We start from the raw sequence: 23,161 nt of genomic DNA, 5'->3' as shown, positions 1-23,161 counted from the left end.
GATGTGCTACCCCTGTCATCTTTTTGGCAGGATAGAGTCAGTTAGAATGAACATTCTACCCAGACTCCTTTTTTTTTTTTATTCCAGTCCCTCCCTGTCCAAGCACCACAATTATGTTGCATTTGGCAAAACAGGAGAAGAAGCATCCGGTTGAAGATATTGATGGAAATAAATGAGAAGGGAGTTACGGTGGGTATCTATTGAAAAGAACTCTATTCCAGGGATATCACAATCTTCTCTCACATTCATTAGTTAACAGTCCGAAAACATTTTTTAGCAAATAAAGTATGGATCAAACACACACTAAAGGGATGGGCTACAGTCCAAAAGCAATTAAAGGGAACTGTCACGAGCCATGCCCATACGAGGAAATATAGAGTTTCTCCCATCTATGGTTGCTTACAAAAGATGTGTGTTTATGAGAACAACCTTAATAAAGCAGGAACATATTTTTACCGAATTGGCAGGGCGTAACTTGGGAGGGTATCTCCAGATGAATGACTTAGGGAGCTGATTCATCAAGAGGCAGCAGTGGGGAACACATGGCACAGTACACTCTTACAGAGCAGGGGTGGTGTTAGGCTGATGTCTGTCTGTCTGCTGAGAACCTGCTTGTCACAAGAACATGCACAGTGAAGGTGGTATGTACTGAGTTTATGCTGAATTCTCGCTTCCTGGAGAAGGTGATAAAAAGTCACAGGCAGGATTTCTCCTGCTGCTGCTGATGGTCAGTCTGACTGTGACGGATGGTCAATGTGTGTGTGTGTGTGTGTGTGTGTGTGTAAGACACACAGAGAGATAGAGAGAGAGAGACATGCTGCCATCAGCCCTACAATGAAGCAATGGCACGAAACAATGAATACACACACACACACACACATATATATATATATATACATATATAAACATATGCAAATCTCATCAAATACTTTTCTTGCATCTTTTCAGTTCAATGAAATCAGTCATTTAACATGTTTACATGACACAGAATTATAGAAGACACCACATTAAATGTAATCCTTTATATTGAGCTTATGTAAAACAATAAGATGGAAAATTCCCATGTTATTGAAATATTAAAAGTAATGTGTCTTCTTTTGTTATTACTGGCTTCATGCAGGCAAATCAAAGTTGGGATAAATCTACAACCAAAGCGAAATCCCGGCTCCCCCCACCAGTGGCCTGCTCTGTTTCGCATCATGAAAAGCATTATGGCCCGATGGATGAGCAGACTGCGTGGGGAGAACGCTGTGTGTGCTTGATGTGCTGAGAGTTTGAACCAGCATGCAGTAAAGAGGGGGAGGCAATTCAGCTGTTTACAGGCCAGCTGAGGCGCAAAAAAAGTCAGGGGACAAAAATGAAATGACAACCAAATTGAGTTTGTCCGGTTGGCTAAAGATGTTGACTGGGGCTGTGGATATCGCAAGGGGTTTCAGCAGGTTATTTCTTGTAATGGTGGGAACAACTGGTGTCATAGAACAGGAAGGTATAATCTGGGTGACATATCTGTTTCAGCCTTTCAAATTGAACTGATTTACCAGAATTGACTATTTACTATATGTTTGAGCTATTTATCTAATGACAACTTTAAATGAAAACATCTAATTTAATACCAGTATTGAATGCATGTGGTAATGTTTCATATATTGTATTATTTGCTGAACAGCAGAGATATAATTTTAGTCATCATTAGCTACTAACTTTCATATCCTATCCTTGATTTCGAAAACTGTTCTAGTACCTCTGCAAATACTCTTAAAAAATTGCATTAAAGGTCCAGTGTGTAAGATTTGGGTGAAAGGGATCTATTGGCAGAATTTTTATATTGTCATCGTGTTTTCATTCGTTCGTTTCATGTAAATTGTAGTTTTCTTTACCCCAGAAAAGACCTTTATATTTAAATACTTTATATTTACATCAAGGGGACCCTCTCTACAGAGGCCGCCACATTTTTTACATTAGTCCAGACTGGACAAACTAAACACCTCTTGAGTTTTTATGACAACTGAAGCTACCACAGGTTCTTTTTCATGTTTGGAAGGAGAAGGTGAGGTGAGGGGTGTTCAGCTGCAACATGCAATTTCAACACTAGATATCACAAAATTCTACACACTGAACCTTTAAGTTGACAACCGCATAGACCAAAAGGGTGACTATGTCTTTTCTCAGCACAAGTAGCATTTATGCTTGACAAAGATGTGTCCATAGTGTAGAGATAATCTATTAGAAAGAAACCGCAAATGTTGATCACAGAGAAAGAAATGAAGTTACTGAAATTACAATGTAACAAAATACAATGGAGCCTCTTGATGTTGATGTTATAAGAGTTCACGTCACTCTTCTTTTAATCCTTACAGCATGCATTGCAAAGCACTCCAAGATATTATTCTTTCGTGTAGTGTGGCTTAACCGCAGTAAGTCATGTCCCTGTGCACAGTCACCATGGGAGCAGATGCCCTGTATTCCTGAGGGTATCAGCTGACAAGGTCACTGTGCTGATTGATGTTAGCCTCCAGAGTCCTTCTCTGTGTACAGGTTCAGCACCAATCTCCATTTCTGAAGTGCTGGAGAGGAGTACACCCGCAGGGACAAAGGGAACCACTAACATTCCCCACGGACTGACCTGATCTGTCTTTGCCTTTCATTGTATTCATTCACTTATCAGTCCAGAGTGGGACATACGTCTGTGGGCCTCCCTACAAAATGCTCTCACAACAGAAAAACTCTCACATCGTTGGACATGTGAACGCAGCATTACACCACAGTTGGGCCTAAAACTAGTGTCAGCATGGGGAATCTGATTTCACTGCATGGCTGTCTCTCTACTCAATTAAACAGCAGGACTGCCTGCATAAATATCACAAAGTCTACGACATTAATGTCATAGCAACTATCATTATGGATTATGCTCACAGACAGAAGCCGTACAGAAATACAACACAAAAGGCAGCATGAAATAATTACTATCCTGGGCCTCTCTCTCTTCACCCGTATTCCACTCTACACCATGTAATGACATAAAAAAAAGTGTGTAACAAGCTTTCATGGAAATGTTAGTCTTCTCTTGCATTGTCGAGAATGTCCCTTTGCATCTATTCAAATTGAAGCATCTTTATTTTCTGTCAATGACCACTCGATTCCAAACTCAATCTTAACATAATTTGAATCCAACACATTGGAGAACTAATAAAAATATGCAAACACTTAAATATATGCATCCATTCTGTCTTGTTTAGATTTCAAATGCATTAATTTCAAAGTGGTGTTTAATAAATATAATAGATACATTGAAAATGTCATTTACAGTAGCAGTCAAACAATGAGTTAAATGTATGTCAAGTTCCGTCTCAAATCATGATCATATTTTGTTGTTCGAAGTTTGAAGTACAAAGCTGCAAAGGGTTAATAGAGTGGACTTACTCATCAATCCACAGCCTGTCAATGGAGTGGGTTTAATTACTGTGTCTACAGGATACAGGATAATGTCAGGGTGGCTGTTGGTCAGTTGAAGCCTAATAGAAGCTGGCTGATGCAGTGAGACAATGACCTTAAACATCAAGGTAAATGTGAGTGGCCCAGTCAGAGCCCCGACCTTCACCTCGCAGAGATGCCATGGAATGAGCTCAGGAAGTCATGCACTCCAGACGTCTGAAGAATATGTCAGGACTGGAGCGGCTTTGCGGCAGGTATGGTTGTCGTTGCCATTGGATGTCTAGATCACTTTTAAATCCATAGGTTTGTTAATGGTCCACCAACACTTTGAACTTTTAAAGGCTAAAAGACACAAACGATTATAAATGTTTTTGTGTCGCCACCTTGAGCACATTGCGTGATGAATATCAGATCACATTTCGTGACCGATACCTTCACAAAACCAGAAAAAGCTTACGCTACAACAAAGCATGAACAGTGTATCAGTGCAGCTGCATCAGTTGTATAATTAATTTAAAAAAAGACTTGAATAGTAATTCTGCAAATTTCAATAAGTAATCAATATATTGACTGATAGTGTAGAGATGAATAAGATGTGAGAGAAGTGGCATCAGCTTACAAAGTCATATCCATGAAACATTCATCATTCACATCACACTGACCATCAGACATCATCAAAGATGTTTGCAGGAATATTTCTAACAGTGAAGTTAAGTTATGAACTACAGGTTACAGGCTCGATGGTCACTGACCATCAGACAAAGTCCAACGATGTTGTCCAGTTGGAGCAGAAGAGGACATTTCCTTGGTCGCCCCCGTGCGCCAAACATTTAGCTGGTGTGTCTCTGTGTTTGAGTGTCATTTCCTCCTCTCCTCTGCAGAGTTTGCACTCACTCACACACTGACACACGGACAGTGAAGCGGAGATGCCAGAGAAAAGTTTGTTTAGGTGAACAAGGCGGTTGTCATGGTCTCCACCTCTCCTCCAACCTTTCCCTGTGTGTCTCTGTCTGTTCGTGTGTGTGGCACGACTGATGCTCATCACCGAATCAGCTCCTGCAGTACTTCAACCCCAGCTTTCCTCCCAGGTTTTGCCGGATCGTTTCCTCCATCCTGTAATTGTATTGTGCTTTTTGTCCTAACCTAACGCCCTGTTTTCCCTTTGTTCAGGGCCATCCCTGCCTGCCAGTCTGCCAACTCCTGATCATCTACCACCTGCTAGCCTGTCTACCATCAGAGGCCTTCACTACACCCCCCTCCTGTCTACTGAGCCCCTGAACCCCTCACCTGCCACTCCTCCGCTGTCCTGCCTGCCCACCGCGTGATCCTCGCTACTATTCTCAGTTTGTCAATAAACTGTTGAGTCTGTCCTGCGTTCTGGGTTCAAAACTCCGGCGAACTTAACAGTGGCGACAAACAGTGTGAATATGGGGTATCCGCAACGGATCACCAATACAAAACGAGTAGTAGTAAACCATAAACACAGTCATCACAAGAGCAGTACTGATGTTTACTTTATTATTATTATTTGATTCGCTCTAGAGTTTGTGAGACAGGATTTTAACACATCCAAAAAAAGTCCAAGATTTTGTGCATAATCTCTGCTACACACAAGACGCGCACAGCCAGAAGTAACCAGAGCCACCTGGATTCATGATGCAGCACTATTGATTAATTACTAAATAAATGTGATTGTCTGTGTATTGAGAAAATGTTGGAAAACTAACCTAATACAATACAAAGCAAAAAACTCCTGTAAATCATAGCCGTCCTGTTTACCGAGCATATTTCCTGTGGCAAATGTTGAATATTAATTCAATTTCTAGTAACAGAGCCAGGGAGTAAATTTTATCTGTCCAATTTATAAATTGTTTTGCTTTTCTGTGGTTTATTTTATTAATGTTTTAATTAAAAATGTAAAAATGAATTCAGGATATTTTAATATTTTTAACTCTAATTCAAATGTTACAATTAAGTTAATTATTCAAACTAAATATCGTCCAACAAAATGTGTTATTATGACAGGCCTTGATATTTTTAATCATGGGGTTTCCTTGTTCAGTTTACAGCTTTAGTTCTCTGTGAATTTCTTTCATATCCAGGAAAAATTGGTATTGTACAAAGACATCATTACATTACCAATGCATACATGACACCTGTCAAGAAAAGGTATACTAGGTGTATTATTGCCAGAAGTGCAATGAAAAAAACCTAGATTTTATGCTGACCTCGAGTTATCAAAACCTTTTTTGAGCGAGAAAACGTTCTCACACATGTCGACAGCTGCGTGCATACAAACGGTGACATACAATTGCAGGCTGTAAATTATTTGTGCTCATCACATTAAAAGCTCAAAACATTAATGACCATTATTTGACACAATCCAATGGAAGAAAAAAAGGACATATTTAATTCATGGGAACATATTTCTGTTCTTTGAATAAAGCCATGGTGGTATGTTTCTTGGCATCAATCGCAGTTAATGAGATATCATTATGAATTCTACAGTGAGAAAAAAATATGTTAATTATGGTTACATGAAAGTGAATATTTTTTGAAGTTCATGTCAATTATTTCCCATGAGATCTCATTGTTGCTATGTCTTTTATAAGAGAAAAGGAATAATTATTCTCAAAGATGTTTTTTTTTCCTCAACTTATTTCAAAACGTCAGAAGTTTCACCTCAGGGGTTTGTCAGCAGCCTTCTCTTAATATATGTTATTGTCTTAGTGTTTTTTTTTTTAGATAACTATTTAATTAAATTGTTAATTGTCTGATTAGTGCAGCTACAAGGTCTTGACCTGTGGGGGTGCTAATTGTTTGTGGAAACTCACCATGAAAGAACCTGACTTCATCAGACAAGTCTCAAGGTTGACAATTGATCGAGTAGAACTTTGCAAAGAAACTGGGCCAGGACATTTTTCAGTGTACTGTGCCCGAAATCAATATCTATCAGCAATCTGAAATTAAATCGAGATTGAATCCCAGTTTCATCTCCAGGTCTAACACTCGCTGAATTCCATCTAATCACAGCATCCTAAAACAGAAGAGCAAAGATTTCTTATTTCATTCGACTCAAAGCTTTTACTGGTCAGATCCCACACAAGAAGAGCTTGGGATTTCTAATGTTTCCCAATACACCACCGTTCTAGCTCTTATCTCTCACAGCTGAATGCAGTCAGTGGGAAGGTAGCAGCGTCTTACCTTGAACGATGAGATGCACTTTTGTGGATTTTGGTTTCTTGTTTGTGAGAATGGAGCAGACGTAGGGCCCCTCGTCGTGGATGTCAACGTTTTGGATCTTGATGCTGTACTCTGTGACGGCTGTGTTTTCCATCAGGATGACGCGGGGGTCCAGAGACCACTTCTCACTTCCTGCGAATAGAATGGTGGTTCGGTTGAGCCATGCCACTCGGGATACTTTACTGTCCACGTTGCATCTGGTTAAAGAAGAGAAAGGAAAAAACGTTTAGGTTTTAAGCATGAAGAGGCTAAAAACATGTGTTTTGAGACCACCTTGACCTTTTACTACGAAAATTAAATCTGTGAGTCCAAGCCAAATGCAAAATGTTTTCCCTTGAGGTTCCAGAGTTATAATATTTAGAGTGACCTTGACCTTAGTCCACCAAATTCTTCTAATCAGTCCAAGCAAATTGTGTCAGATGTAATAAAATCCCCTCAGGGCAGTCCTGACAAATCACATTCACATGGATGTGAGGTCACTGTGACCTTGACCTTTGACATATGGCTACTGAAATCTAATCAGATAATCCTTGAGTCCACGTGAATGTCTGAAGGAATCCTGTCACATTTGGCACAAAGTGTTCAGGATATATAGTCATCACAATGCAAAAACATTGGTTTGAGAGAACACTGTGACCTCGACCTTTGTCCACCAAAATATAATCAGCTCATTCTTGAGTCCAAGTGAATGTTTGTACCAAACTTGAAGAAATTCCCTTATGGCTTTATTGATATAATGCTTTAACGAGAAGGGAAAAACAGATGGACAACCCAAAAACACCTAATTGGCCGTCGCCGGCACAAAGGCATAAATTATTCTTTGCTCTAAGACGTAAAAGTTCCAAAAAAGAAAAAAGACATCATTTTGATTGTGACAGTGAAATTTGGGGGAATTTTGACGACAAGGCAGTTTAAAGTGTACATTGTAAAAATGCCAAATTGAAGTACAATCCTCTGCATAAATTAGATTTAAAAGTTGTAGACTGAGGATAAAGTTTTCTTAAAATCAACTCTGGTGCTTCAGTTCCTGCTTAAGTTTATATTGAACACAAAGCTATACATTGTAAAATCTAGTGATCAGACAGTTTAATGCAACACTTAAAGTTAACGCAGATTTGAAAAGATTAAATAAATAGAACTAATATGTCATGACAGTGTCAAATTATTACACATCATTTATATTTTTACATCATTAAAGTACTGAAATTAACGACCAGCCTGTCTCCTAGAAATCACATTAGTGTTAAACTGTTTCCCGACTGTTTTGAATGGCAAATTGGACTTAATTGAAGACAATCTCTAAACCTTATCTTAGAGTGTACAAAACGTTTTCGAAGATACGTTTGTGAAGTGGAGCGCCAGATGAACATGATGCTGATGTGAGACGAACATGGTTTGGAAATTACCTCGTGTTTGTGCCTGAGGAGAAGATGTGTTTGTGTTCTATCTGAGGCACGTATCACTGAACACTGTGCCTCATCCTTTCAATTACATCAATCAACATGTTCATAAAATGGTTCAAGACGGGTATATGCATTGTACGAGCTCATAACAGCATGAGAATGTGACGTGTGACGCCGGTAATCCTGCAAACACAGAGGATGTGCACACTGACATTGTTTTCCACGCTTGATCTAAAGAGCATCAAGAGGCAAGTGCGTTAAAAAACAAACATATACCCTGAAAGGCTTCTATGCTGCAAGGGAAACGACACTAAAAACATACTATACACATTTTACGTTCTCTTTAAACAGATAAACAGTGAAACAGAACCTAAAATACCTACATCGATATCACTCTGATAAACATGAGGAAATTATTATTGCTTCTTTGCTAATTAAGATGTAAAACTGTTAAGTAATATATCAGAACAATTGGATCTTTTTTCAAGAGTTGTTCTTGTTGAACGATGTAAAAAGAAGAGACATCATTTGTACCGCTATGGAATTTCATTAATTAGCTGCAGTTGATACAGTGTGCAGCTGCTGGTGTTCAAACAAAGCTGCGGGCAGTGCTGGCTCAACATGAGACGCCTGCTCTCCACATTGCCAATAAAAAGGGCAAAGGGAGATTCTAAAAACAAACAAAAAACAGGTTAAGAGATTTGTTAGCATCAGAGCGTAATAAACCTGGACAGTAAACCTGGGAACTGGATCCAAACTGGATCCAGCTAGTGGAAACCATCTCTACTTGTTATTACTGCATTTAGCTTCGATGATGATGTGACTGATGTGTGTTTTTGAAACAGACTGAAAACAAAGACCGGTGGTGGAGAAGTGGACCGTGATGGTTTGATAAATATAAATTATATTATTAATTTGTTTGTTTGTATAACTTGTGTGAATCGACATTGGGATGCATTCACAATATACTAATACCTGCATGCAATGTAGCATCACAATATTAAATACAAAGGTACTGCACTTATAACAATGTAGATGTTAATAAATATATTGTTTGATTCTGGATGTACTTTATATGAGTTCTGTATGTCAATCGAACACCGACAGGAACTGTTCACCTCTGCCAATCAGATGTGTTCAACAAGTTTAAAACAATAACTTTGGCAAGGCAAAATAATATAAACGAATGAATGAGAAAATTACACACATATCCTCTGGGGTATCCATACCATTTAAAGCTAGTACTTTTTTTCTTCCACTGCTTCAAATTAATGAATTTCATAAATTTGGCAGTAGTTTGTATGATCTGTAAAACAATGTTTTATTTTTTAATCCAAAATACCCTGAAGTTTGAGAAATCCTGCAGATGTGGTAGAATGAATTTGGTGCACAAAGCCCTCACCATCTGGCTGATTAGTCAGCATGTCTCAGCACAAGTTATCACACACAGTCCATATACCACATCAATCGGGGAGCTCCACACAGCAGGCAGTGTTTGTTCACCCCGGAGTGACACACGACATTCACAGCAAACAACAAATAAAGACAACTAGATTTAGGTCCACCATCCACAGATTGACACGTCCTGCCCAAAATGATGTGTGAGGACTGTGAGGCTGCCAGATACGGGGAAATTAATAGCGTGAGAGGGATTTGGAGGGACGAGGCTGTTTATTTGGGGAAACTCGGTGGATCAGTCTGATAGTAAAGGAAGCCGAGATGGAGCTGGTATATGGTTGGAAGCAAGTGGAATCAAACAAGAGACAATCAATTTGAAAAGAATTCCAAATACCAAGACAATACAGCCCAAGGTGCTGGACAATAAGCATCAGAAAATGCAGCAAGACAGGACTGTTCGTTTGAAAAGCTGCATGCACTCATCATGTGGTACCACTCTGACTCTTTCACAACAGATAGAAGAAGTTGGAGCAGTGAACAAAGAGCACTAGGGCGCCGCCCTCCCTTGTGGAGAGTGTTGTATTTATTTTTTATTTATTTTTTATTTTAAAAAATGTAACATTAGCTATGATCAATTATTTAAGTATTCGTGTGTTTAAATGTGTTGGAAACGAGTGTTCGGGGCACAAAAAGGGACTGTTGCTGGGTAAGATACGCAAAGTAAATTTGGCAATCAAGATCGTCACAAATAATGCCCAAAGGGCGATCATGATAGCGCCCCAAGCCCAGTCCCTCAGTGTCGTGGTGGAGGAAATCAATGACGGCCACAGGTACATACGAAGCAGCATTGTAGCCGCCATATTCAGTACAATCTCTTCTCCAACCTCCATTCAAGAGGAGAACTTTGGTGGAAAAACTGCGTATTTAAGGAATTGGACCAGATTAACCCGAAATTAAATGCAGCCAACAAGCCAGCGAAAAAGGTAAAGCATACACCCGAGGATTTTCCCACCACTGGTACAGCAGAAAGGCGTGGCTAGCAGGATGTATAGAGTATGAGATATCCAGCAGTAAATTTATTTTGTCTTAATAGTGTTTGTTAATAGCACTGTGTATGTTTCAGGAATGTGTACTTAAACACTAGTAACCAGACTCAGTCTGTAGTCTAATGATGAAGAAGTCTCTACTTACTATCTGAGCACGAAGGCAACAACTATCAATAATTTACATTATTTATCAATCGGCTGATCATTATTTGTGTATATATTATTCTGATTTAGTTTTCTAAGTTAAGTTTTTTAAGTTCGTTTGTGCAGTATGCAGTAAACTGTTGGCTGTCTGTGTCAAAATGACTGACGTGTATTATTGTTTACTGATTAAATAAGTCCTACTATTTCAAAAAGAACTGGTATTCTGCAGTTTGTGTTAAATCACAGTGGGATGGTCACTGAAAACTGAGTATGACACGGCAGAGCCCCATCAAGAATATTTTTCACCAGCCGCCACTGAGTTGGAGAAGTTCTAGCGCTTAAGAATAAGGCTCCAAAAATGACCTTCAACTAGAAGAGGGATATTTGCAAAGCTGAGACGGAAAGTGAAACTTCGAGTTGAAGCCTGCAGTAAGCAAGTTTGCACAAACACGATTTCTATAGAGGCTCTGATAGTCTTAAAAGCAGCCATTAAAATGTGTCCTTTTTATTTACTCCTGAGAACTATTCATATTTTACATGAAACTAACTAACTGCAAAACAAATCAAAGCCCAGGCTATTAAATCAGAGTTCCATATACAGCAGGAATAACTGGTAGGATCTCTGCAGAGTTACCAGGTTTGTGTGGCCTATTTTGCAGGATAGAAATATACATAAAACATATGTATGACTTTATGATTTTATAATTTAATTGTTTTTAAAATTCATATTTAATGTACATAAAGTAGTTAGCAAATTTCTGATCATCTTGCAAACATTTTAAAAACATACAGACTTTTGAATTTTGAACTGTAGCGGGAGACATCAGTTCGTTGTTCTAAGAAGTGCTAAACTAACAGCACAAGATTTGAATGTCCAGTTAGGCTATAAGGAGAGCTGCAGGACTCAAGAGGGTTCTACTTTCAATCGTCATTATTTCTACTTAATCACTAAGTCACAGCAACTGCTTGCTTAGCAATATAGCCAGGTCTCTTGCTCTACATTTGTCATTGCACTGAGACAGGAGCCACATTGACAATGGTTTCCATGTTGCAGTCCAGTCGACTACAGGAGCAAAACCAATGCCACTTGACAATGCCAGGAAGTGTCTGAGCTTCTAACCAGATAAATAAAAAAATAAAAAAATCTATTGGGTGAAGTCCTTTTGATCAAGTTACATGAGCAAATAATAAATGCATTCCTATCATTACTGTAGAGCTGGGTTTTCCTTTTAAAGGGCATTATTTCTTCATTTCACGTTCAGATCTGGCACAAAACTCTCTCTCAGATTTCTATTCTCACTCTTCTTTCTATCTAATCTTCAAAAAGTTCCCAGCCAATAAGAAACTGTCTATGTGTCCAGTGAAACTGTTACTGCCACAGTTGGGTGCGAACTTACAGTGTCGTTTATGAAAAGTTACAATTTAACCAGGTTCAGGCGATTACCTGCCAGCATGGATCATGTGTTTTTTGAATGGTAAATACTTAATTTAATTGTTTATGTCGACAAGACTGACTATACACAAACATCTGTCTGTATAATGTATATACAAGCCACACACGTGAGCAGTAATGAAGCAGATTCAGTTTGATTCTATGAAAAACACTGACTTTACAATCGTAATTACAGATAAACCAGGCAGGATGAATGCAATCTACACTGTTTATACAAAACTATGCCCACAATGTCCTGCACACAAAAAATAAAAAAGTGACAATTTATTGTACAACTGTTGAAGGAGGACTCACTCACAGGTCAAGCAACTAGTCCTTTCTAAAGAGACATGTTTAGAATGGCCACTGCACTAGTTAATTAAATATTGTCAGTTTTGGGGCCCCATATTTCCCAAACTATTGCACAGGGACCATTCTTTCACACAAATTATCAGTTTAAGCGAGAGATTCTCCTGTAGCACTGTCTGTCAACAAACAGATTCAATTATGATGTTAATGTCAGGGCCAGCACGGCGTACTTGAAATCCCCTGTACACGCGTTAGCTGAAAAAAGCACTCAACTAAGTGTTTTCTTAGTACAGCAATAAATTGGGTCATAAAATGTAAATATTACAAGTTATCTTCCTCTCCGGCTCTTTCCCTGGCAGGAGCCCCTGTGTTACTGGACGACTCAGCTGAACACATGCCAAGTCACTGCAAAGGGGAAAGGGGCTGCAGGGTGAGGGTGCAGTAACTCCTCTGTGAACAGGGTGAGCGCAAGTTTTGTTGAGAGTGTTGAGCTTTGTCCTGCTCCATATTCATAGAGGTGCGCACACTCACACTGGGAGCTGCTCAGTTCAGTCCTCCTCTGCAGGCCACTAAGTCACTCCCGTTGAGCTACCAGAGGTTAAATGCTCAAGGGCACCTTGTCAGTAGCTACTCTGAAAAGAGGAGCATTGTTAATCTTTTATTTTTTGTCCTGCGTTGCTCCCAGCTGCTCCATGGATTCAAACCATTGACCTTCCCGTGTATGCCTTTGACCTTTAGAGGGGAAACTGGGCCACTTACCTGGAGGGATATCTGTTTTTCCAGATAGCTTTAGTAAGTTTGAGCAGTATCGCTCGTCAACCCCAACAACGGAGTTTGTTTTTGGTGCAAACAAGCAAGAGGAGCCATTTTGAAAAACTCAACCACACAAAATATCCCAACAAATTAAAACATGGTTATTTCACTTGCTCTCTACTGTGCACCACAAACTTTGACTGGATTGCATTGTAATGGAGGGGGAAGCAAACATTTCTCTGGCTGAAATCATGTAAACCTTCGTAAAGTACACAGTGAATACTGAATGGATATGCTGTTTGCTATATGTACTATCAGGAGAGTGTCCTTCAAAAAAAAGGCACACACATTGTCCTAAACTACACAAAACTCTTGGGTCTAGTTGTGTCTTCAGTTGCCTGTTTTCTGATTTTTGCAGATAAAAGGCACAGCAGATACATTCAGATACTTTCTTCTCAGCTACAATGGCAGCACTATTCACCTGGGATACAGGGAGAAATCAATCATAAAAACAGAGCATAAACCAAAGTCTCTACTGGAAAAAGACTCGCTAGACCAGAATGTAATGCAGACATTATATCTTGCTGGAAGCCCTGTCTGTTCCTGATACTAGGAAGGGGTCGAAACTTAAATAATGCTATCCAAAGCAGACGGAACTACAAAGATAGGTGTGTGTTTAATCACACAATACATAAATTAACAGGTTTTTAGGGAATCCCTTTTATTATAATCATAATCCAAGGGTTACGTCGATCTGTTGCTGAAAATCTGTGTTAATCATTTATTTATTTTGTACATAGTATTGACAGGGTTTTTACCCATCAAAGACACTTTGCTGACACGATGGGAAGATCTCACCCCTTAAGAGCAGACAGCTTTCAAATTGGCTGAGAGATCCAGCACTTGGAGAGGGGCCAACAATGGGTGGCCCTGTCACAAACTGTCCTGCCGCAACACTCAGCTGACAGTCAGTGCACTTTTCTAAATTGCAACTCACAACGAAATGGTTTGTGCTTGGTGCTTGTTGTGATGATGCTTGCGTTTCAAATGAATTCCTCCATGCTCTCTTGAGTGCCCAACCACCTAATGGTGGCAGGATATAAAGCCATTGCTGATCTAAGGGTCATCCCAGCACTACACCCCATTTTGTAAGATGTGGTTGATATATTCTACAGTAATAGTCATTTAAATGGACTTTATTCTTAACCTCCTTCTTTACTTTTCATTATTCCAGGCAGCCAGCAACCCCAACACTGAATTTAAATAGTATGTGGGATTCACGGGAAACAATACAGCCTGTAATCAGTTTGTGATTGTATCTCACTGATAAATGATATCTCACTCCCCTTTATCTGTATTACATCACTAACATCACAAAACCAACATCTCCTATCTGTAGCTGCACAATGAATGCTTACTGCATGCACAATTCTGGGATATATGCAGTATCAAACCACTTCTTCTGTTAGCAGGAGTCTGCATAAGATTCAAATGACTTGTGAGCGTACAGTAACAGCTGATCTTTTTTTAAATTATTTATTTATCATATATAACATTTAACAAACATGCCTTTATAGGTACCCAAATGATAAACATAACACAAAATAATGTAAATGGCTGAAGTGAAAAACAATACAAAATAACTGGTTCTAAAATACATTTTAAAAAGAGGTTAAGATAAATCAGATAAGATAAATAACAATGATGTAGACTATCGGGGTATTTTAACTATTTCATCGACATAAAATTTGCTACACATGTAAGTAATCGATTTTCTGCAGAGTATGTTCTGAATTGTATACAATGAGCAAAACTTCAATAGCAGAAGGTTAAGCTGCAATATTCATTCCCTTAATAAAGCGAACACATATAACGCTCTACTGTGCCAAAGATCCATTCATTTACAAATGAAAAAGTGTATTATTTATAACCACTTATCCTGTGTATTAAAGGATCTGTCCATTTCTTGTCTACATCCAAATCTGCTTGTGCCTGAAGAAGAGCTGGGTGCAAAAACAGGAACAATAATAATCACAGTGATATTTATATTGATGCAATGCTTATGCATTGTGCAAGCACACTGAGGATGTGTAACGCTTCACTGATCTACCTCATATCTGTTAAATTTGCTGTTTGGCAAGTGTGATAAAGTCCTAATCAAGAAGAGTTTAAAACCTTCAAAACATTCCCTCAGGAGCAAAGATAAGTCTTTATATGTAAAACAAAAATAATAATGTGACATTCATTGTGATAATTACTGATACTGACTGATATGATTTTTTTTCTCTTGATATAAGTTTTGCCATATGGCCCAGCCATGTCTGTGTCCTCTCTCGTTTGCTTCTGTCCCCCTAAAAACTTTATTTGTTGGTTAGATGTTACATACTGACACTGGAGGAAGCCTGTCAAGGTGCACAAACACTTTTACTCAAATGTGTTTACACACCACCAAACAGAAATGGCAGCATTCACAGGCAGGTTTACAGTTTTGAAGTGAAGGGGCTTATTGTCATGTTAAAAGTAGCAGCTGCCTGTGAATGAAGGAGCCAAACGGTGGTTTACATCTTCACCATGCTAGCATTGTTGTCAACAGCAACATGGGCCGTGGTGCACAGGGAATTGTAAATTATTTTCTGGAAACTAGGACAAAAATGATAAAACACAATAGAATGCACTCAACTCATGTAATAATGGGTCGAAAATCTTTTTTTTTTTTCTCAGCCAAACTTTGAGAACATGTTTTCCACAAGAATGAAAGTATCAACTGTGAGCCCTTGATAAACAGAACAATCCCCAGAATGACAATCACATGAAGACTGTCAGCATTCTGCTCACCCACCCAACAGGTTGGATTCTGTGCTTTATTGTATTATTCTTGAAACCTAGAATCTTCCTTGTGTGTGTGTGTGTATAAATATTTCATGTGCTGCCAGAAACACAAACTGAAATGCTGCTTCTTCAGTATCATTTGATAAAAAGACAACATGTCTAGTATGCCCAGTGCTGCAGTGAGGACACAGACAATGACCAGACACATCTGTGAGTCAGCTCCCTCCTTATGCATCTACAGGTAAAGTCTAGCAAAGACTCTAATAAATAAATACAAATAGTGTGACTGCTTGTCTTGACACATGAGGCCCTGCATTGTCCTGTGAAGTGCCATGTTGACACAAGATATAAGGATTAAATAGAAATCTCTCTACCCTGTGCAAAATGATTCTTAATAGCAAACAATGAGCCAACAACTGCCAAACAAAAACTAAATCTACTCTGTAATGATCATCACGATACACATTTCAGCACCTATTCAATTTTCAATTTTCTACTAATCTACAACAATTCTCAAATTTAGCTGTTTGGAAAATGTGCTTGAAAGGAGAAGGTTACGACACGGGGAGTTCTCGCTTTGCCTCGTCCCCCGGACAGAACAGGTGACAAAGGATTCATATTAAAGACAGATTATTGTTTTCTCACCACACAATGCCAAGCCTTCAATCCAATGGACCACACTGGATGAATAGCATTACTCATACTGTCATTTCCTTCTGCCACTGCAGGGTCAGAGGAGACAGCCATATGGGGATCCAGTTCTATCACAGTGCTCCATCAAAGTCGAGACGTGAATCAGAAATAGTGGAGAAATACACCCCCACAGGACAAGTGTGACAGACATTTTAAGCATAGAATATGTTGCTTGATGCTCAGCCACTGACCCGCTGGTTTTACTCACAGCTAATAATTTATTTAGGTACGGCAAGGAAATTGGCTTTGACAGCCAAACACATTTTAGTATTTTGAAACAGTAGATGGTTCATTTACATGCAAATTGGTTGTAAACATGACAGTTCAAATGTTAGATACAACAAGGGGTTTAAACCCACAACAGTGTCAAAGTTTGAAAATAGTTTACTTTTCATCAGAACCACAGGAATGGATACCTCAAATTAAATCGAACAAAACACTTAATTGCTTCATGCTACATTAGCATTTAACACTACCCCCACTGAATTACATTGACATGCAGGTATAGTGGTTTACATTGACTGCCCGGAGTGAACATTGTGTCTTAAAATCGATTGTCTCTTAAAATTGATGTCATGGTGTCCACAGTGGTTTCTGTGATCATGGTTCAGCCGCCGTGAGCAGAACCATAGGGACAGTGGTCTTACAGATTTCATCAATAAAAAACATTTTGCAGATGAGTTCAGTACAAATGTTATGTCTCTACAATCATTTCAATCCACTGCACTAATGCTTATACAGCTGAACCAAGGAAATGTTTCATAGAGTGGGTCCAAAAATCAGTGAAAAGTCTTGATGGATCCTAATTAACTGAACCTGGATTTGACCATTTCTTAACAGCAACTGATGGTTAATTAGATCAGAAAAGTTTGGTCTTCGAACTATCCATTCGTTTTCTGTAATACTTAGGCCAGAGGCATTAAGCACCCGACTGTAAACTATTCACTTTATTATTTCTGACAAGTTGGATATAAAGTGTATACTATGAAAAATACAAAAAGAATGAAACCAAAATTAACAGACCTTCTGCAATTAACAATGTTGTAGTTGAGCAAAACATGCGGACTCAAACCACAAGTCGATGGAATCCTCTGTTAGCTCAGCTCCCCCGTGAGTCTCTAGTGTCAAATGTAGATTTCCTTTGTAACATACGCTGCACGGTGACGCTGACATAATCATACTATGCAGATAAGTTACACTTGAAAATGTATATGTACTGGACAAATACTCATAATGGCTCATTGTGCAGCTGTAAAAAGAACACAACTAACTATTCCCATGTTAGTCTGAGAGAATACATTTCCATGGCAATTTAGGTGAGACATATTTGAACCCCCCTCATATTTCCTTAAGGCTGAGGCTACATGCCAGTTTCTTGTATGCTAATTTTGTGCTACTTTATACTCTGATTGAAATAAACCCCCCAAATAGTTTTTGAGATTGGCTTCAATGTGCCTCGGGTTTGGCAGTCCCTGGGTTACAATCCATCTTGGGCGAGTTAAAGTAGTTTGAAGAACAAGTAAATAGTATTTTCAACAAAACCAAAACAGTTAAGTGGTACTTTGCCTATTGTACTTACATACTCTTTCTCAAGTGACAATTTTACTGCAGCACATTTTGATGAAATAAGGTATCTTCATACAATATTGTTAGTTTGACTAACTACTTTTAATCTTTCTGACCACTTAAAGGTAGAAGTACATTTTGAAAACAACACTGACATATATTTGAACTTGATGTAAACAGTAACTTGATTTCCACATTGTCCAGAACATTATCATTTATTCTGAGCAGTTTGTGTCCATCTGATAAAAACAAGTCCAGTATTCCCTCCCTTATAGCTCTTTGTGGTCTCAACCAACCCCTGTGGCAATTCAGTCAGGAACACTTTGTCATGATTTACCCATTTGTTGCAAATGGGGATGCAGTTATGATTGGTGCTGAGGGCTCAATTCTTTGGATGTTCCCTGGATTAGCTGAGCAGCATGCTAAGATAAAACAGGGAACATATGCAGAACCCCCTGGTGGGCGTAGCAGGCAAGATACGTTTGTTTGAGAGGAATATCGTTTACCATGACCGTGTTTGGACTTGGTGCTAAAAGGTGGAGGCTGGGGTGGTGGAGGCAAGTTGCCGGCAGCAGGCGTGGGTGGCAGTGTAGCTGAGCAGGGATCAGTGAGGATGAGGTCGTATTTAAAGGGACTGCTTTGGTGAGAGAATGGGCTGTGATTGGTGAGTGACTGACGAGCAACCATAAATCAGTAGCTGACAGCTGAGCACATGACTTTGTGTCCTGCATGAACTAATGCAATGCTTCATTTATATGGCATGTGTACATTGGCATTTTTTAGCTTTTTCTCTTCACATTGTTATTTGATACAATGTCATTATCAAATATCATAATGTCATGGTAATCGACTTACCTGCTGCTTTGCAAAATGCTTAATCACAACCTCAACTGTTTAAATTAAACAATTCATATTTTGTGATATTTGCCATCTATTTGTATAAAGTTTGATAAATAATTTTTTTCTCTGCAATTTATGAAGAAGTATTAGTGAACCTGCCATACTCCTCTCACAGGTTACATTTGCCCTTACTCGTTCTTCCATTTTTGGAAGACTCAGGCAGATTAAACAATTTGCTGGAACCACCAGGGTGGCTACATATGGTGGAAACACGTATTCTCTATGAACACAAGGTATCCAAAAGTACAACAAATGATTATCATAAATTATTCATCATTATTCACTTATTATTCATCTATTCAAGGTCATGGGTACTGGCTGGTACATATATCAAATGGATCCTACTGCCATGTCACAATTAATCATTAAGAAACAGATAACTGGTGGGCGGCCTTGAGGCTCATGTCAAGGATTCTTAGTCATTACAATGGTGGGTGTATGCACAGACAGTCGGACAGCTGTGAGTGTGTATAGTGGCAGTCTGATAATGACCATGACATGCAATCACTACACCATTAGTGTTATCTCTTTTGAAAAACAGCTTGAAGCAAAATAAGTGATGTCAGTTAGAAACAAACAGGTAGAAACTTACTGGAAGTAGGAACATCTTACACTACTAAGAATCACAAAGTCTCCAGTCTCAATTACAATTCAAGCCAAATTCAATCCATTAACAAGCAACTATGACTGAGTAAAAAATTGCAGTGAAATAAAGGTGAATGACTCCATGTCATACACCACTGTAAAATAATCTTATGCTGAGCAGGGGTACGTGAACAGCAATTAAAAGTTCCCATCAGTGGTGAGAACGCCTACTACCTCAATGAACTGTACTGTTATATACTGTAAATGCATATAGTGCTTTTCTATTCTGGGTCAACATCTGCATGTAACATAGAGTCACAGAAATTCTAGCCTTTCATGGATGTGCAGTTGGAATGGGTGACACAAGTAGAGGAAGGATGCTGTGGGAGACATCTTCAGACTTGGGGATGACAGTTGCTCATGTTACTCTGTTAGCGTTTGAATATTGTTCCACCTTCTGGTCTCCTTGATGCATCAAGTCAATATTAAAATCTTCTGCATAAGACACCAGCTGCTGCCTGAGTTCTCTTTTCACCAGCTTCCAGAAAACTTCCATAACAACTAGTACTTTTTTCTAAAAGATCGAATGACAGTATCTGAAGCTAATATTTCACTGAAGGTCTAATGGTGTTCATATCACCACACAAGCTAAATATACACACAGTGAAACTGCAACAAAAAATATGACATCTCAAACTAATGCCCTTGAGTCAAAGCTAAAAAAGATGATGTCTAGTTTTGATGGGTGCTGCCAAAGACTTAAAGGTCCGTGTGTATGATTTATTTGAAAGGGATCTATCGGCAGAAATATAGATTAAGACTACCACAGGATCTCTTTCATGTTTGGAAAGGGAGGGTAAGGTGAGGGGCATTCAGCTGCAACATGCAACTTCACCACTAGATGTCACTAAATCCTACACACTGAACCTTTAAACAAGGTAGTGCCTTCCTAACTCCACACATGACCGAGATTCAACTCGCTTACAATGACTGTAACCAGTCCCACCCTCCACAGATCATGTTGCCACCTCATTGAATCACTGACCGAATTCCACCAGCACAATTTAAAGCATGATTGCCCTCAAATATATCCATCTCCTTCAAAGGAGGAGGATTCAAAATACATGGCAGACAAATAGGGGATGGTGTATGTGATATATGTTACAGTAATATCAGTAAACAGACTGATCAACGATTGAAAGAAATGCACACTGAGGGCAAAATCACCAGAGCAGTTAGTTGTATGATAAAGCCTGACAACTTCAAGGTTAGGCTCACTAGCAAGGATGCAGTGACATCAGTAGAGCAAGAGAGATTCCTACAGAACTGTTTCCACTGCAGCACTCTTTATAGATTCCACAAAATGTCATATTTGCATCGAGACAGATATTGGTATTAAATATGAGGCACACACCACATAATGCATTCATTTAAATCTCTTGAGTGATAAGCATAATAGCAAGACCTATTGATTGTTATAGCAGCAGCCACAAAGCCAACACCATCTAAGTGTACTTGTCAGCCCAACCAATAGAACAGAGAGTTAAGAAAGGAAAAGTCATGTTCTGTTTTCATTCACCAACTGAGGCAAAATCTAAATCACAACAATTAACTGAGGTAATTATTGAGATGTGTTCCTTAAAATGTAATGTCGGTGGTTATGGTATGACTCCTTTTCTAGATTCTGGTGACCAAGTTAGTATTACTGTCCTCTCGTGAAAGCTAAACTACTTCCCCCGTCAAAAGTGTGTGAGCCTTGTGAGACCAATACTGGACTTCAATGTGAATCAAGAGCTTATCCTAAGGCAGGAGGATGGAACTGAAGTCGCAGTTATTAGTGCTGAATTGCTGTGAGAGGCAATGGAGATTGAAAATGGCAAGCTGATGCAACTGTCAACATTTTATAGACCCAGAAGCCCAGTCATACCCAGGCACAGGTGAGCATTAGTAGGCAGGATGATTATAATGTTGTCGCGGCCAGGTTGCCCACATTAATTCTTTGATTCATGCTGGTTTCATTCCTCCTGTGGCACTCTTCCGAGGTCAAACACCCTGACTATAGCAGGTACATCTTTGCAATGGCCTGGATGAGATCTGCTGTCCATCTAACACAACATCCCCTACTTGGGAGCATCCAGCCATTTAACAAGATGGTGGGCAAAGATTGAACAGACCAGCTATCCCAACTGTGGGAGGATGACATTCCAGTGCAGCAATCAAGACGTATATCGAAAGTTATCAGCAAAGAACTTGATGGTAAAATCTAAGTCCTTGAGCTCTGCTGCAGTTGTTTGTGTTTGCAGGAAGGATGGGAGCTCAAGGCTCTGTACTGATTACAGGATCCAGGACCAAAAGACAATCCTAGATGGACACCCCTTGCGACATATTCAAGAACATATTGATGTGCTTGACAGATCCAGTCGGTTCTCCGTTTTGGCACAGGGAGAATCCCATGACCAAGGCTTTGTTGAGGTGTTGTGACAAATGGCAGCAGTCATTCCTCTCTGGGATTTGTATGAGGTGCTGAGATGCCACCAATACCACAGTGTAAAGCTAAGGTATGTTTGATGGGGATGAGTGATCTTTGTTTGTGGCGTTTACATTGACCCCAAGGATCAGGGAAACCCATCCTGTCATTGTGAGGTGAAATCACCAGCATTGTCTCAGGTGTTATTGGACAAACATACAAGATCATATGTGTGTGAGCTCCTGCAAGCTTTATTCACTGCCACTGTGGTGCCTCAGCCTGGGAGCCTACAGATAAATTGACATTTTAATAGACAGTATGCAACAGAACTATTTAAGATTTTTCCATAACAGCAAAATGAAAACCAAAAGGTTCTCAAAATAACTTGAGATCTCGCCTGTTAACTACAGCTTCTTAAAAACCAAGTTAAAATTAATAATGTAGGCACTAGCATTAGAATTGTAATACAGTCGAAAACATTATTGTGCCCATTGATTTTCAACTGTAAATACTTTTTGAGACCAAAATATGTCTCACTTAATTTTACAAGAAAAAAGAAACAACCTTTATTCATTCATTCATATATTCACTTCATCTCACATCATGTGGGAGCAGTCTGCTAACCGTTCCAGACTTATTCTGTTCTCCTTGAAATTACACTTTGTCATTTTCTTGATTTACTATTAATCTTTCATCATGTTTCCTTTATTTCTTATTACATATTTTTTTAGTCTTTAAGCACTTTGAATCTAATGGAATCTATGAACACAGTTTTTTTTTTTTCCAAAGTCTTTCTAAGACCTGCTCACACTTTTCTAGATGTTGTGCACATCCATTAAGTTATAATATGTTTGACATGCTTAACATTTCGGAGTAAAATGGCCATGCAGCTGTTCCTTAAGAGCTGCTTGTGTGTACCCTGAATACTCCCTCATCAGTCCATTGTGTCATACAGAGGTGG

General features: G+C 39.1%; 1 protein-coding gene across 3 annotated transcripts in view; it reads right to left on the bottom strand.

Moving 5' to 3' along the window:
* Window positions 1-23,161, bottom strand: part of opcml (opioid binding protein/cell adhesion molecule-like) — a 291,135-nt gene that overhangs the window by 79,880 nt on the left and 188,094 nt on the right. For all 3 annotated transcript variants that reach the window (XM_020085436.2, XM_069509961.1, XM_020085435.2), the window contains one exon: window positions 6,637-6,872. In XM_020085436.2, coding sequence (XP_019940995.1) covers window positions 6,637-6,872 — 236 coding nt within the window. The remainder of the gene's footprint in view (window positions 1-6,636; window positions 6,873-23,161) is intronic.

The sequence above is a fragment of the Paralichthys olivaceus genome, chromosome 15 (assembly GCF_024713975.1).
Source record: "Paralichthys olivaceus isolate ysfri-2021 chromosome 15, ASM2471397v2, whole genome shotgun sequence".
In the NCBI taxonomy this organism is placed as follows: Eukaryota; Metazoa; Chordata; class Actinopteri; order Pleuronectiformes; family Paralichthyidae; genus Paralichthys; species Paralichthys olivaceus.
The sequence above is the reverse complement of the archived record's forward strand: the minus strand, read 5'-3'. Positions and strand labels throughout refer to the sequence as shown.